At 45.5% G+C, this 15,537-nt stretch overlaps 1 protein-coding gene across 1 annotated transcript; it reads left to right on the top strand.

Moving 5' to 3' along the window:
• Window positions 1–402: 402 nt before the first annotated feature.
• Window positions 403–15,146, top strand: gch1 (GTP cyclohydrolase 1). Its single transcript, XM_083685163.1, has 6 exons — window positions 403–892; window positions 6,842–6,951; window positions 9,917–9,972; window positions 12,254–12,285; window positions 12,559–12,643; window positions 13,093–15,146. The coding sequence occupies exons 1-6, from the start codon at window positions 532–534 to the stop codon at window positions 13,217–13,219; spliced, it is 771 nt and encodes a 256-aa protein (XP_083541289.1). The 5' UTR covers window positions 403–531; the 3' UTR covers window positions 13,220–15,146.
• The last annotated feature ends 391 nt before the right edge of the window (window positions 15,147–15,537 follow it).

Raw genomic sequence — 15,537 nt, 5'->3', positions numbered from 1 at the left:
ATTTGGCAAAGAGCAAAATACATATTTTTCTTGTGATATGTTTTTAAGGGGTCATGGCTTTCAATTTTTTTCTGGAAATGTGGGACAATTAGTGGTCTCTTACTGCAAGAGTGTACAAGAAGCATTCAATGGAAATATTTTGCATATTATCATAGTTTCAGAGGAAAGTAATATGGAGATGAAGTGTTCACATGATGAGAAGGTCTACAATTCTAAGATTGGATGGACCAAAATATAGATTCTGATTCGAAGTAGGGAGTTCAAGCACCCTTCATACTTCATCCGCATGTCACTGACAAAGCGTGACGTACTCAGAATGAACGACCAATGGCAATTCACGAGGATTATTCAGTGTCTATAAAGCGATGGGGTACCAAATATGCGCGACGTGCGCTCCTTGCAGTTTACACAGAATTGACGGTGCTAAGTCCAAGACAGTGACAAACAACAGTAGCCTAAAAACTGACTGCGCACAGGCGAGAAAAAGTATTTTGGCATAGATAAGTGAAGGAAGGGGACTATTTCTTAATTATGGAGCGCTCAAAACAGAGTCAAGTGAAACAAAATGAAAATCAAGCTGCCAGTTCAAACGACAGTGCTATAAACGGACACTTTGACGGTGTGGTGAAAAAAGCCAGCCGGACAGTGGCTTCTCAAGGGACGGCCGGTGAGTCGAGTTCACACACGTCCTCAGTCGTGGAGAACTGGAAGGAAGAGCGCACCCGTAGCATGGAAGACAACGAGATGAGTCTGCCCAGTCTAGCGGCCGCATACACTACCATTCTCAGGGGGCTGGGGGAAGATCCGCAGAGACAGGGGCTCCTTAAAACTCCGTGGAGAGCCGCGACTGCCATGCAGTTCTTCACTAAGGGCTATCAGGAGAAAATCATTGGTGAGTTAGTTCAGTGTTGAACTATATTCCTAAATATGGTTCAGCAATATAGTGGTGAATATATTCCTGAAGTTGAATGGGTACCAGTAGGCTATAGCCGGCGAGAGATACAGGTGGCATTTTGTTGTACGGGTGGCAATTATTTTAATGAGTAGACATGTCCCTATGTCTACTCATTAAAATAATAGACATGTCCCTATGTCTACTCACCAGGCCTACTGTTCCCACCGTTACATGTAATGTTCAGGTGTTACAGGTAGGAAGGCGTTGAAAAAACCCCAACACATAAATAATTCATAATTTACTCATTTAATCTATTCAGTATTTGGATGAAACTGTGTGTTTAAAACTTTGACGAAAGCAAATACTGTTAATTAGTCTAGCATGTGTTTTCCCCGCTGCAAATTACAACTTCGAAACTACAACTTCGACACTTAAATGCATGTTATTTGCCATTTAAACTTTGCATTTTACCACACTGTGCATTATGTTGTTCAAGTTGTTGTTCTTGAAGAATCGGTGAGTTTATTATGCATTCAAATAACCGTTTGAATTTGAACTTGTGGCGTAAGTCGCCTTGAAAATGTCCGATCAAGAACCCAAGGATGCCCTATCTTCTCTGTCAAATATTAATTCAATAGACGGTCATTTGTGTTATGCAGTATCTTCGTATACATAACACATCCTTGGCTATCCTTATAAAACTGCTCATATTATCAGGCTCCTCAGATCCTCCAAGCCCTCGGTGACGAAACTCTCATGAGAGTCGAGTTGTCCGCGGCCCATTGTAGGGTTTGAGTGGTGGAGCCAGGGAGCTGCCCCTTGCAGTTTTAACCCCACCCCACCCGTCCCGTCCCTCTCCTCCCCTCCCCTCCCCTCCCCAATCCCCCATCCTCCATGGATGATAGCCCATCTGGAGTTAGTTTGTGGTAAGGAATGTGTTAGTGTGCTCTCTACATGCATCTGGAACAACTTGTGAGTGTTTTGTAGGAAAACCCTGGTCAATGTACTTGATGCCTTCTCTCCCCAGGTTGAGGGACAGTATGTGTTGCTAGGGGAGGACAGCAACATCAGCGGTAAGACAGAACAGTACAACCCACTACATGATGATAGTGTGTTCAGAAGCACAGGCTTCAGTGGTCCTCTCCCCCTTTTTGATTGGCTCCCATTTGCACCACCCATTTGCTACCATTGAACTGAATTGAAGATAACGCTTTAAAGGGTAGCATGGGGGGAGATGTTTTCCTCATGTTCTGAGATGTATGCATAGAACAAGAGTTAGACATATAGGTGTGTGTGTGTTTTTTGAGACGATTCATGTGTGTGTAGTATTAGCATAGAAAGTTCCTTTATGCATTGTGTGTGTGTGTGTGTGTGTGTGTGTGTGTGTGTGTGTGTGTGTGTGTGTGTTTCCACATGAATGACACATAGATGAGTACAGTATACAGGATGGGGATACAGGAAGTGACTGTGTATGATGCAGGACTGAGCCTTGGAGAGACATATTGGCAGGTGGTCTTCCTTTAGGGTCTTGCAGTTATGGTGGACACACACACACACACACACACACACACACACACACACACACACACACACACACACTGGTCCACTCACCTAATTAGAGTATTAGTAGTGTTATGTTCACACCACATCCCATTATGAACCACTCATAGTGCTGGAGTGGGTGGTAGAACACTGTCATTATTATCTCATTCACATTCCCTCAGGTTCTAATTAGCTGTCATTAAAGGCCAGTGTTGCCCGCCTGCTGGGGGTCGCTGTGTATGTCTCCCTGTGTTGGAGGCCAGAGAAAGCAGAGCACGCACCGACCCACCAACACAATATTACACATTTTAGGGGTAACGTTAAGCCTCATTCCCACAGAGATAATGGAAACATGTATTGTCTGACCGTTTTCTCTGTGTGAACAGTAGTGTTTCCCAAAGACTGGGTAGCGACCCACAGGTGGGTCGCAGGAGATTTTATTTGGGTCGCCAAAATAAATTTGCAGAATTTCTTCCATAGTCTTTTATTTAAGATTTATATCTGCAGTACACATTTGAGCCACATGAGTTGGTTTTCGTTGGTTTTCTACCACACTCACGGTTTCCGCCATAATTCCGCCAGATTCTGCAGCCAGCCACGAAAAATGGATGCTTGGCTAATACAAAAGAAAGACCCAGCTAAAGACCAGACAGCTAACGTTAGCCAAACTACCGCCCGTGCTGGAAGCCAGCATAAGGATGGACGTGAAGCCATCCCTGCTAACAGTCACATTCAACCCGCTGATGATGGCACAGATGGAAGGGTCGAGGGATTGAGATCGAGAGGATCAGGTGAAGAGCATCCTACTAAGAAGAGAAAATCAGGGGCAAGGCCATACAAAGACTATTTTTGGAAATATGATTTTGTTAATTATTCCAATTCAAACCAGGAAGCACGACCCATGTGTGTTATATGCAGCGACAAACTCACAAATGAGAGTTTGAAGCCAACCAAATTAAAAGACATTTGGAAAGACTTCACCGCGAGTTGTCAAATAAACCACTGGATTGACGAAGCACTGAAAGAAGGCGCAGGAGATTAAATCATCGGCTGAGAAATCGTAGAAATGTGACATTAAATGACAAAGCCCAGATAGCCTCCTCTATGGTTTTTTACCGTGTGGCCACGTGAAACAGCCCCACACTGTTGCAGAAAAATTAATCCTGCCTGCAGCAAGACATGGTTAGCACAGTCATTGACGAAAAGTCAGCGGAAAAATTAAAATGCATCCCCCTGAGTAATAACACTGTTTCCAGAAGAATTAATTATATTTCAGGCAACTTTGAGGAGCATCTTATTTCAAGACTAAAGGCAGCAGGGGATTTCTCAATCCAGCTCGATGAGAGCACAGATGTCTCAGACTGCTCAGATTTTGTTTACGTAAAGTACGATTGGGAAAATGAATTTGTGGAGGACTTGTTATGTTGCCTGACGAGTCCTACTGAACCGACAGGTGAACAAATATTTTGTGTATTGAACAACTACGTGGTTACAAAGTGCGGGCTGGACTGGGGCAATTGTAAAGACATAACGAGTGACCAGGCCGCGAATATGACTGGCAGAAACAGCGGAGTTGTGAAAAGAATCAAGGAGGCAACTGGCAAGGACATCATATGGAATCATTGTTTCATTTATAGACAGGCGTTGGCATGCAAAGGAATACCTCCCGATCTTGACGAAGCACTGAAAGAAGTTATCCGCGTTGTTAACTTTATTAAAGGCAGCGCACTCAACAATCGGCTTTTTGATCAGCTGTGCACTGACATGGGGGCGGAACACACGTACTTACTGTTTCATACAGAAGTGCGCTGGCTCTCCAAAGGCAGAGTTCTTACCAGAGTTTATGAACCGAGAAAAAGTCACCTCTTGCCGATTTGTTCACTGATGATTGGCGTCTCGCATTGTCTTATCTGGCAGACACATGTTCATCTCTCAACGAGCTGAATTTGAAATCGCAAGGACAGCACGACGATGTTTTCCGAAATTGAAAACATGTTCTCGCTTGCACGACTCAAACGGCCAAACCCAAGTCACTACATATTTCCCACTGTGTTACATCACATAGAAGAACATGATTGATGATGACTGACAGACACACCTAGTTCCACTCATTGATCTTTGATCGCTATTATCCAACAGAGAGATATGACATTTTGAGTGACAAAAGGTGGATTCAAAATCCCATTGAATTTGAAAGCCCAGAGTCAATGCTGGAGCTGGGACTAACTCCTGCTGAAGAAACAGCTGTTACATCCTTAGGACATATCCTGTCCTAAGTAAGGCAAGCATTTTGTATAATAATAATAATAATAATAATAAATAGTAATTTATTCAGTCATGCGTATGTGTGGTTTTCTTATTTTTGTTAGACGTGGGTGTGTGTGTGTGTGTGTGTGGGGGGGTGCGTGCGCGTGCGTGGGAGAGAGATGCCTTGAGGAGATGCAGGAGATTGCTGATTTGATTTCCTGTCTATTTTCTGTGGTTCTGGCGTGTGCGTGTGTGTGTGTACATGCTGGGTCGGGGTGCTTGTAAAGGACCAGGCTAGTGATGGCTCTCTAAGCTGAACAGCTGCTGCCCTCAGCATGCTGTGACATAAACTGGGGCCGATGCTTCATTCATCAGTGCAGCTTCACCGGAAACACATTTAACCTTTATTTATACAGGGGAAACATACTGAGACCAAGGACTCTTTTGCCAGGTGCACCCTGTCCACAACATTTACACAATAACAAAACAACACATGCAAATACAACACAGTTCAATACAGAAATCAGTACACCATATAAAACCAAAATATTAGGAGAAACAATCACATCTTTCACTGAGGAGGTCTTCAATTAACACCCTAAATTGCCCAAGCGGCACCAGAACATCCAACTGATTTTTTTCTGTAGATTGTTCCAGCAGTTAGGTGCGCCATAACCAGATTTACTCAATTTGGTGGAGACCCGAGGAACCTGAAGAGTTAACCAATTCTGAGAACGGGTTAGGTCATTTATCTCCTTGAATTTTAATAATGAGGTTAGGTAAGCCGGGAGTTTTTGCAGTAGGGCTTTATACACAAAAAGGGAGTAATGAAGGGATCTACGGGATTTTAACGAGGTCCAGCCGACCTTCTGATAAAGTATGCAATGATGAGTATTAAAACTATCACCTGTTATAAAGCGAAGGGCGCTATGGTTTTGCATTTTGGTAGATGATATTATCATAATCAAGTAAGGTGATTGCACATCTCCTTTCTGCTCTTCAGGGAAAGGCACAATGTATTCCTATAAAAGAAGCCCACCTTAAATGTTAGCTTTTTAACAAGCTCCTCTGTATGTTTTCTGAACGTCAAGTCTTTGTTAAACCATATGCCTAGGTATTTATAAGTGGGGACATGCTCAATGGGGGTACCACCAAAAGTACATATGCATAAATCAGCTACATTTTTCTGTGACACACACAGATACACACACATACACACGCTGGGCTGGCAAAGGGACATTTAGCATATTTAGCTGGAGTGGAAAACCGCCTTTCAAGCACTGACTTAGGTGACGTTGTCAGAAACGAAGTGTCATTCATCCCAGATTCTCATTAGGAGATAAACACGCGTTTTAACATGCTGTAGAGTCCCAATCTATGACACAGAGACTATCAGAGAACAGCGAGACAGACTGTAGTTTGAGTCTATAAAATGTGCTGTCTGTCAAGTCAGTGGATTCTAGTAGCGATGCTGAATTTGATGTTGTAATGACATCTGAGCGATGCACGTCCGTGCGCCTGTCTGTCATTGAGACGGTGTTCACTCAGACCTGTAAGCCCTTCAGAAAACATATCAATCACACCTGTTATCTAGCTAGTTATCTTGTTGGTTCAGCGAGTGACCTTATCGTCATGACGCCCAAACCTGGCAGCTGCACACACAAACAGGCAGGATGCAACACCACAGGACCCTGAAGCAACAAGTCAGACAACACAGCCGCCTCTCCATCTGTGTTACCACGGAAACTTTCCTCACCCCCCCCCCCCCCCCCCCCCACCCCACCCCAGTCCCGCAGATAAGCAGTCAGGAAATTAAAACTCTCGTTCTGAGAAACGCAGGCGCATCGCCACAAACAGATAAAACAGGATTTATTTGAACAATGATATGAGCCCTGAGCAGCAAAAAATGAAATAAAGTGCAACAGGAAGAGGGTATGAGCAGAGATACAATTACAGTATTTACCAGGCAGGCAGAGAGAAACAGAGGCTGTATGGTGCAGGATGGAGAGAAACTGATTAGGTTGGGGCTGGCTGGGGCTTACTGGCTCTCGCCTGTAGCCTGTCTCTGACCAGGCTGGCTGGCTCCCATGTGTAGCCTGTCTCTGGCTGGCTTAAGCTCTACGGACTCTCATCCGTCTCACTCTGCTTGCCTTCCAGACGTCCTCAATGACGCCATCTTCGACGAGGACCACGACGAGATGGTGATTGTGAAAGACATCGACATGTTCTCCATGTGTGAGCACCACCTGGTGCCCATCTTTGGCAGGGTAAGACCCGACCCTCACTCCTCCGCACCCCCCAAAAACTCCACACTCTCTCTCACACCTCTACCCCCCCCCCCCCCCCCCCCCCTCCATCCTCACACCAACATGTTGAACCTGTAGGCTCTTGGGACTGGGATATCACAACCTGTGCAAATGAGTGGCCTTCTTTATACCTGTAGGTGTCCCTGATTGCTAACGAACCCAGAGATAGCAGCTGTGAGGAAACCTCCTCTAGCAGGTCATATGAAGATGGATAAGGTCTTTGTCCAATGATGGGCTTCTAATTGAGCGTAGCTGTGATTAAGCGACCCGTAAAGAGAAGAGGCTACCCAGCAGGTCAGCTCAAATCATGTTAGTAGTGGATATTTTAGTGAAACATGGTTATTATTGCTCTCCATGCTCAGCTTTGACATTTAGGTCCTCGTAGCCTCCCCCCCCTCCCTCGAACTCCCCCCCCCCTCCCTCGAACTCTCCTCTCCTCCTCATCGTAGCCTGCAGGTGTTTGCCATTTAAGACAAAAGAGGAAGGCAGTTGATCCCTTTCACCGTGCAAATGGGCTGTGATGATAGCGGCAGCCGTGGCTCAAGAGTTTTTCACACACACACACACACTCACACTCGCACACACACACACACTCACACACCCACTCACACACACACACACACACACACTCACACTCACACACACAAAGGGTTTATTTTCTCTTTGTCGTGTTGTTTGTCAGCGGCTGCCTGTCAGAGGGCTGTTTGTGTTCCTTCCTTCCCCCCGCTGATAGCTCCCTGTCGCTGCCATAAGCGCTGCCTCTTATCCACACGCTCATCTATTTACCCGCGCGTCTATCTGGACTATCGTCCGTCAACCAAATGACTCACCCATTTCTCCCCTGCCGGCAGAGAGAACGGGTCGCCACTCTTCTTCTTCTTTTTTCTTTTTTTTTTTTGTTCATTTTCCTCCGGAGCGTGCTCGACGGTCCAGTCAGTCATTGTGGTCTTTAATAACGCTTTTAGTGTCCGTCACGCTCACCGTGGCCCACTCAGGTATGAGCCAACAGCCCCTCTCTGTCTACTCTGCTGTTACTCTGAATCATTTCCCCCCTAAAACCTCCTCAGAGATTACGTTTTTTTTTTTATTTCAAATTTTTCAACACTTTTAGTCCAATTTGCAAACCTGCCCAATTTTCACACAAGGTGAAATTAATGTGTTGATTTGATCCCCTGCTCAGTGTATTGCTGAATTACAGCGAGTAGCAATGGCAAAGAGACGGAAGACTGGGTGAGGGCCAAGAGAGTTCACCCACAGCCTCTTTATGTGACATTATCACAACTGAGGAGAAACAGAGGGAGGGAAGACTGGGTGAGGGCCAAGAGAGTTCACCCACAGTCTCTTTATGTGACATTATCACAACTGAGGAGAAACAGAGGGAGAGGAAAAAAGGCGGAGGAGGAGGAGGAGGAGAAAATCCTTGCATGCATGTTGCCACTGCCCTTTGTCTCTTGGTCTGTCATCAATTGCTGCTGACATTTTAGTGGAGGTGGGGGGGGTGGGGGAGGGGGGAGTGGGCAGAGAGGGATGGAGGGGTGGGGGGTGGAGTGGGCAGAGAGGGGTGGAGGTGGGCGGGTGGGGCAGAGAGGGGTGGAGGTGGGTGGGTGGGTGGGGCAAAGGGGGTTGGGGTGGCAGAGAGGGGTGGAGGGGCAGAGAGGGATGGAGGTGGGTGGGTGGGGGGGGAGTGGGTGGAGAGGGGTGGAGGGGCAGAGAGGGATGGAGGTGGGTGGGTGGGGGGGGGGAGTGGGCAGAGAGGGGTGGAGGGACAGAGAGGGATGGAGGTGGGTGGGTGGGGGGGGGGAGTGGGCAGAGAGGGGTGGAGGGGCAGAGAGGGATGGAGGTGGGTGGGTGGGGGGGGGGGGGGAGTGGGCAGAGAGGGGTGGAGGGGCAGAGAGGCATGGGGGGTATTTAGTAACAGCTCACCATCTGCAGTAGGGAGCTTCTTTTCTCCTCCTCCACCTGTCATCTGATGCTGCTCCACCGCTCAGGCGTGAGTCTCCCTCCGCCCCTCCGCCCCTTTGAAAGCCTCCGGTCACGTCACTCTTTTGTTTTCACTTCACGTCTTATGATTCATGTCTTTCTCCCTCTCTTGCTCCTGCCAAGGTATAATAGATGGTTTGACTATTCATCCATACCACACCCCGACCAGACCCCCCCCCCCCCCACCATGTACGGTGTACTATACTCCCACTGTGAGATGCTGGTTTAGACTGACACATGCGTGGGAATAGGGGCGGTTGCCATTGTTTAGTTCTGTTAGGAGGTTCTGTCATCTTTCTCTTGGGGTTTCCAGGTACCAGGTACCAGGTCTGTTATAGGCAGCAGAGAGTAAGGAGGCGATTGGATTGTGAATTAACCCCAACCCTGGGGCAGTATGGACACAGTGCCCTCCATAAGTATTGGAAAGAGGAAGCATTTGTTCTTATGTTAGCTCTCTATTCCAACAGTTTGGATTTGAAATCCAACAGTTGATATGGGGTTAAAGTAGATATTCTCAGGTTTAATTCAATGTTTTCTTTTTTTTAACAATTACAACTCTTTTTTTACACATAGTCCCCCTATTTCAGGGCACCAAACGTATTGGAAAATTGGTTTGACAGGTGCTTCTGGTTAGTCAGGTGTGTTCCGTCACATCATTTGTGCAGGCATAAGAGAGCTGTCAATGTGTAGTATTGGTTATAGGTTTTGCATCTGCCTTTGGAGTCTGCTATTGGTGTCCAGGACCAAAGAGACCTGGTTAACCCAATCTGAAAAAGAAAAACCATTGAATTAAAGCCGAGAATCTCTACTAAACTGTTGCAGTATAGAGCTAAAAGAAGACAATATGCTTCCTCTTTCCAATACTTATGGAGGGCACTGTATGTATGTAATGTCAACCTGTTACAGTAGACAACTAATTGTATGATGTGTTTCTTGTAATCCCCAGGTCCACATTGGCTACCTCCCCAATAAGAGGGTTCTGGGACTCAGCAAGCTGGCCAGGTAAGAGAATACATTGTGAATAGTCTTGCAGGGCAAGATGTGTCGCCTCTCACAAATTGCATATGCTCTCGGCATACCGCCTGGAAACTGTTTCTAAACCTGTCTTCTAAATCCTATAGATGGATGGGGAGGGACATGCATTGGCAGGAAATACGCCTATCATTATTGTTGTATCGTGATCTGAATCTGGTTGTGTCTTATCGTTAACATCTCATGTGGTGGAGGGGGGAATGCTGGGGAATAGGGGGAGGGATTATGCTGATTATACCATTATCAATGGAGTCAACTCATAGGTTTCATCTGTGGATATGTAATCTGTTCCTTTAAGTCCTTCCGGCTACAGAAGGGTCACCTGTTAAATCATACTTTAGGAACACTCGGAGGCAAGTGTGCAAAGAGTCTGACTCATGTCTGGCCCAGAATGGCTGAGTCCCTGCTAGCTGTGGTGTGATGCACTGTAGCAGCGCTGGAGTGTTTCTGATGGTACTGTTTACTTGGACAGCTTAGGGAGCTCAGGGAGCTGATTAACAGGTGTGTGTAAGTGACAGAGGAGACTGATCCCACCTGACCTCAATACCTGAGGCTTAGCCCCTTTCACTAACCCCTCCCCCTCCTGGGCTGGAGCCATCATGGGCATGTACACATATACGCATAAGCACACACACACACACACACACACACACACACACACACACACACACACACACACACACACACACACAGTAATTCTCCCCCTTACAAGTCCTTTTGAAACTTGGAGACAAGATATTGAGGAGGGTCTTCCAGGTGACATTGCCCATTCCTCCGTGTGATTGACAGTACCTGAAAAAGAAGAAAGAACTTTTTCACTTTCATTCTGCGGGAGAAGAGGAATCTTTTCTTCTTTTTCAGTTATCAGAGAACACTTGAAATTTAAACTGCTATGAAGTCAACTCTGAATCTTAAATGCCTCCTCAACCCCCCCCCCCCAAATCCTAAATTGGCTGTCTTTCAAGCGGATGCAACAACACTTTGTTCCCTATAACTCTGTAAATTGTCCCATTTTGAAGTTACCTAATCTGCTTGTTCTGTGGCATTTGGTGAGCGGAGTGCAGCGATAGAGGAGGTCGTGTTTGCTGGGAGAGGATGAACTTGGAAAAGGGCATTTGGTTAAAGGGGAAGGAACGGCGGTCTGTAACAAGGCTGGGATGACCTCACGCTGTATATGTTGACTTTGCGTGTTCACACCTGAAGTAGTCACTCGCGACGAAGCGCCCGGAGATCAGTCATGTTCAATGTATGTCGGCGACTTCCGATGATCTGAGCGACTTGACAGTTGGGCGACACAAACAGAATCGAGTACTGAGGAGCTCATATGCTTCCTGGCTCCACTCAAATTCCTTGTGAATTTCGCCATAGTCATTGTATCAGTGGCGATTTTGAAAAAGATGAACCCACCCATTCAACAACTTTCCAGATGAATCACTAATTTTGTTATGACTCGTATTTAGACTTAGACTTTAGCTTAGCTTCCCCTAGCCTATGGGACGCTACGCCCATGGCATGAAGGAAGGAAGCCACTCTGTAGCACCAGCTGCTCAATTGTGATTGCTTAAGAGAAGCGGTGCTCTATAACTTTGCCGTTATGTGGACGAGCATAGAGTTGGCGCCGCCTAAGGGAACCCTACGGTTTCTCCGTCTGCCGCCCAGCTGCTGTTGAAAGTAAATGAGCGGCGTTGCGCGAGGCGAGCCATTTGTTTTCAATTCAGCTTTTTTTTTTTTTCTTCCAGATAATCAGCTGTTTCCTATGTGGTGACGCACGCCGTGGGCATTTAAAGTAGCGCGAGCACCGTCCAGAGTTCAACAACATTGAACTTCAGCTCAAGCTGCGCCTGACCTCGCTTTGAGGGCAGCGCATGCCGCGAATCATGTGAAGCCTCTCCAACCTCGCTTCAGAGTGCCATACGAGTCGGTAGTCTCACCGAGTACCTCACGCTCAGGGACACTGCAGAGCCCCACTGCACCACACAGAGTGAGGCGGTACAGTGTGAGTGCAGCAAGAGTAGGCCTACTAAAAACCCAACAGAATAGCAGGCAGTAGGGTGAAAGCTCTCCGAAACCCCCTCCACACACATTGTCTGACCCCTGTCATGCCTGTCTCCAGTCTATCTGTAAAGAATGTGGAATCCCTCTTCGCCACTGTAAGCCCCTCTTTGCTCACCCTAATTCACCCTAAGTCCTGACACTTGAGTTTTCTGATTTAATGAGGTCTCTTTCTGTGCCTCCCCCAATCTCTCTCTAGGATTGTTGAAATCTACAGCCGTAGACTGCAAGGTATTTTATTGATACATTTCTACTCACATTTTGCACATATTTCAACAGTCAATAAAATGATGTCAACCTAAATGTTTCTGTCTCAATTAGTTGGTACTTTTTCTGCTGTTTTTACACACTTTCCTGGTAGATAATGTTTTTTTTGTTTTTTGGTTCATTTGGTTTACTGGTAGCAGTAGTGTTGCTGGAGATGAGATGTCATGTGCGATCTCGTCAGAGGTTAAGTTTGCTCTCCGTCTGTAACTCTGACTGTGTTTATCTGTCTTTCTTCAGTTCAAGAGAGGTTGACCAAACAAATCGCCGTGGCGATCACTGAAGCTCTGCAGCCTGCAGGGGTTGGAGTTGTTATTGAAGCGACGTATGTCTCCTCTTATCACTGCAACCATTGAATGATATTAATGCAATGACCCATAGAGACATGATCTTGATGTTCATTGACGTAATACACAATGTATTTCCAACAGATAATGAATGGGCTTGCCCAGAAAATCTTATCAACCCTCATAAAAGCTTTCAATTCATCCACCCAACCAACCAACCAACCAACCAACCATTCATCCATCCAACCCATTAATCAACCCATTTTGAACTTCATCTCTACTAAAATAAGACTCTCACTTTCTTTCAACATCCCAGCAAATGTGTCTATCTATCTGTCTATCTATCTATTGTCCAAACCATCTTTAATTGACCAAAATAAGACTTTCCAAGCCCACAAAGTTTGTTATACATTGTTCCATTTAAATTTTGTAAAACAATAAATTCTTATTTTTGCATCTTATTCTCCTCTTCTCCTCCTCCCTTTAGTCACATGTGCATGGTCATGAGGGGGGTGCAGAAGATGAACAGCAAGACGGTGACCAGCACTATGTTGGGGGTGTTCCGGGAGGACCCTAAAACACGGGACGAGTTCCTCACCCTCATAAGGAGCTGAGGGGATCCTCCACAGGCTGGACTCCTGCCCGGACCAGACCCCTCTGTCCCTGTCGCCGCCCTAGAGCCGGCCACAGAGCCGGCCACGGAGCCGTCTCTGCAGTCAGCCTAGGGCCCTGTGTGTGTGTGTGTGTGTGTGTGTGTGTGTGTGAGAGAGAGAGAGAGAGAGAGAAAATATTTATGAATAGTTTGGCTCAATTGGTTATCTACAATTGGTGGTTTTACAATACTTGACAGACACTTTGACCTTTGACCCTGTTATTTTATTGTATCACTTATTAATCTAATTAAATTACCGTTATTACATCTCAGAAAGCACATTATAGAAACATTTGTAACATTAAAGTGAATGTTGCATCAGCTCAAATCAAATTATTATTATTATTGTTCTCAATTCAATCAAAGCATTTATCTACTAAAGAAGATTCTTAAAATGAATGGAAACTATATGCTATGTGGATCACATCTGGATCTTGATAATCGTTTGTGTATGTATTTAAATCTGCCTTGAGCCAAACTTATTCATTTGTTGGATCTGAAAGTTTATGTGTTTCAGAAGATGGATTATTCTGGTGAAATGTGCCAAGTGTCCCTTTCACATGGTACTGTATCGCATCCTTATTCAACATATATAAATCCACCCAGTAACACTGAGATGCTCTGTCACTAACCCCAAGGTTTGAGACAGGTAATACCAGGTTGGGAAGCAGCACATATATGTATTTACCCCAAACCACTTTACATTCTCTGTACCAATCATGATGGCTTATCTTAGGGTCATCTAACGTGTTAACAGTGTGGTTTAAATGGCGTGAGGTACTGTCATGTTTCTCTGTGTTGATGGCTGTCTTTATCTGTAATCAAAAGGACCAAAGTTTTCCACATTCTAGAGCGCCGTGACTGGATGACAACTGTATAATCAGTGCAGTGAAAGATGACCACATATCACCATCTGCTCTTTAATCCCATACAATGTGGAGCATTTTGAAACGTAACTGAAGTCTTTAAATGGCCGTATTCACTAATACATGACTGATATGGGTCAGCATCCTCTTCTAAAGTCTAGAGAGCGTGTCACTCTTTAGGGAGGGTCTCAATTGGGCAGGGCATCGCTCATTATGTGTAAGTCAGGTACAGTATGTAACTAGTCTGTACAGTACATTGTTATGTGTGTGTGAGGATTGTGTGTGTTCTGGTCTAGGAGTGTGTTTTTTCCCCCGTCCTTGTGGAATTTTCCGAGACCCACTCTATCGCCAATAGCCTTACCGATGTTTTTCGTGAGATAGAGTTGGAGTCCACTGACCCCTCACCTCTTGGTAGGTCGTGAGATCATTCGCCCTTCTAAATGTTTGTGTACTGTACGTCAGTGAATACATGTTTCAGATTTCTATTTACCTTTTTAAATGTCAAAAATATGCTGCACTTTACAGAGTAGAGTGCATTCCTCTTTGCGATGTATATTAATGCATAACCTATTGTCTGTCTATGTCTACAGTAATGTGTGAATTATCTTCAGCGTTTCCCATTTCCCTCTGAAACAAATGAGGGATGTTTAAGTAGAGTAACATACAGGAACATTAGAGTCAAGTAGGTTATGGACTGGTGTGGTATCAATGGACACCTTGGCTGATGGCTGTGAGTCTGTATCATTAAGTCACTGGGGTATTGTGTGTGTGTGTGTGTGTGTGTGTGTGTGTGTGTGTGTGTGTGTGTGTGTGTGTGTGTGTGTGTGTGTGTGTGTGTGTGTGTGTGTGTGTGAGAGAGAAGATGAGCGCTATAGTCAGTCAGACAGCTCCTGCATTGTTTCTGTGGCCTTTTTTGTAAGGACCTATTCTGTGGCTCCTTCAGCACTTTTATTACTTTACACAGTGTACTGTACTGTGCTCACTTTTTAACAAAGGACAATAAATCTGCATGTGAGAACTATATCATTGATCTCTGTGCTTCCATGCCTTCTAACTGATATCAAGAGATGGATGACCGAGGAGGAAGTATGAACGCAGATAGCTGTTGAAGAGTCCCGTGTTTAAACGGTACACTCTGTCCACTGCGTTGGGGTTAGAAAATGGGGGTGCAGGCAGGGATTGATTTGGAGAATGACTCAGCTGTTTTAGCTGCTGTTGCGAAAAAAGGCGGTACCCGTCATGACTGGAGCAGCCAATAGAATGATCTCCTGCTCTGGTGTGGCATTACAGAATGCGAGACGGTTAACGTTACAGATTTTCTCGATTGCTTACAACACCATTTGTGTGAAACTGCAGCTCACAAGGCCTCTACAAGAACATTAACAGTCCTGTACGTGGGCACAACAGTAACATT

The sequence above is a fragment of the Argentina silus genome (genome assembly GCF_951799395.1).
Source record: "Argentina silus genome assembly, chromosome: 14".
NCBI lineage: Eukaryota > Metazoa > Chordata > Actinopteri > Argentiniformes > Argentinidae > Argentina > Argentina silus.
Note: the sequence above shows the minus strand (reverse complement) of the source record. Positions and strands in the feature narration are given on the sequence as shown.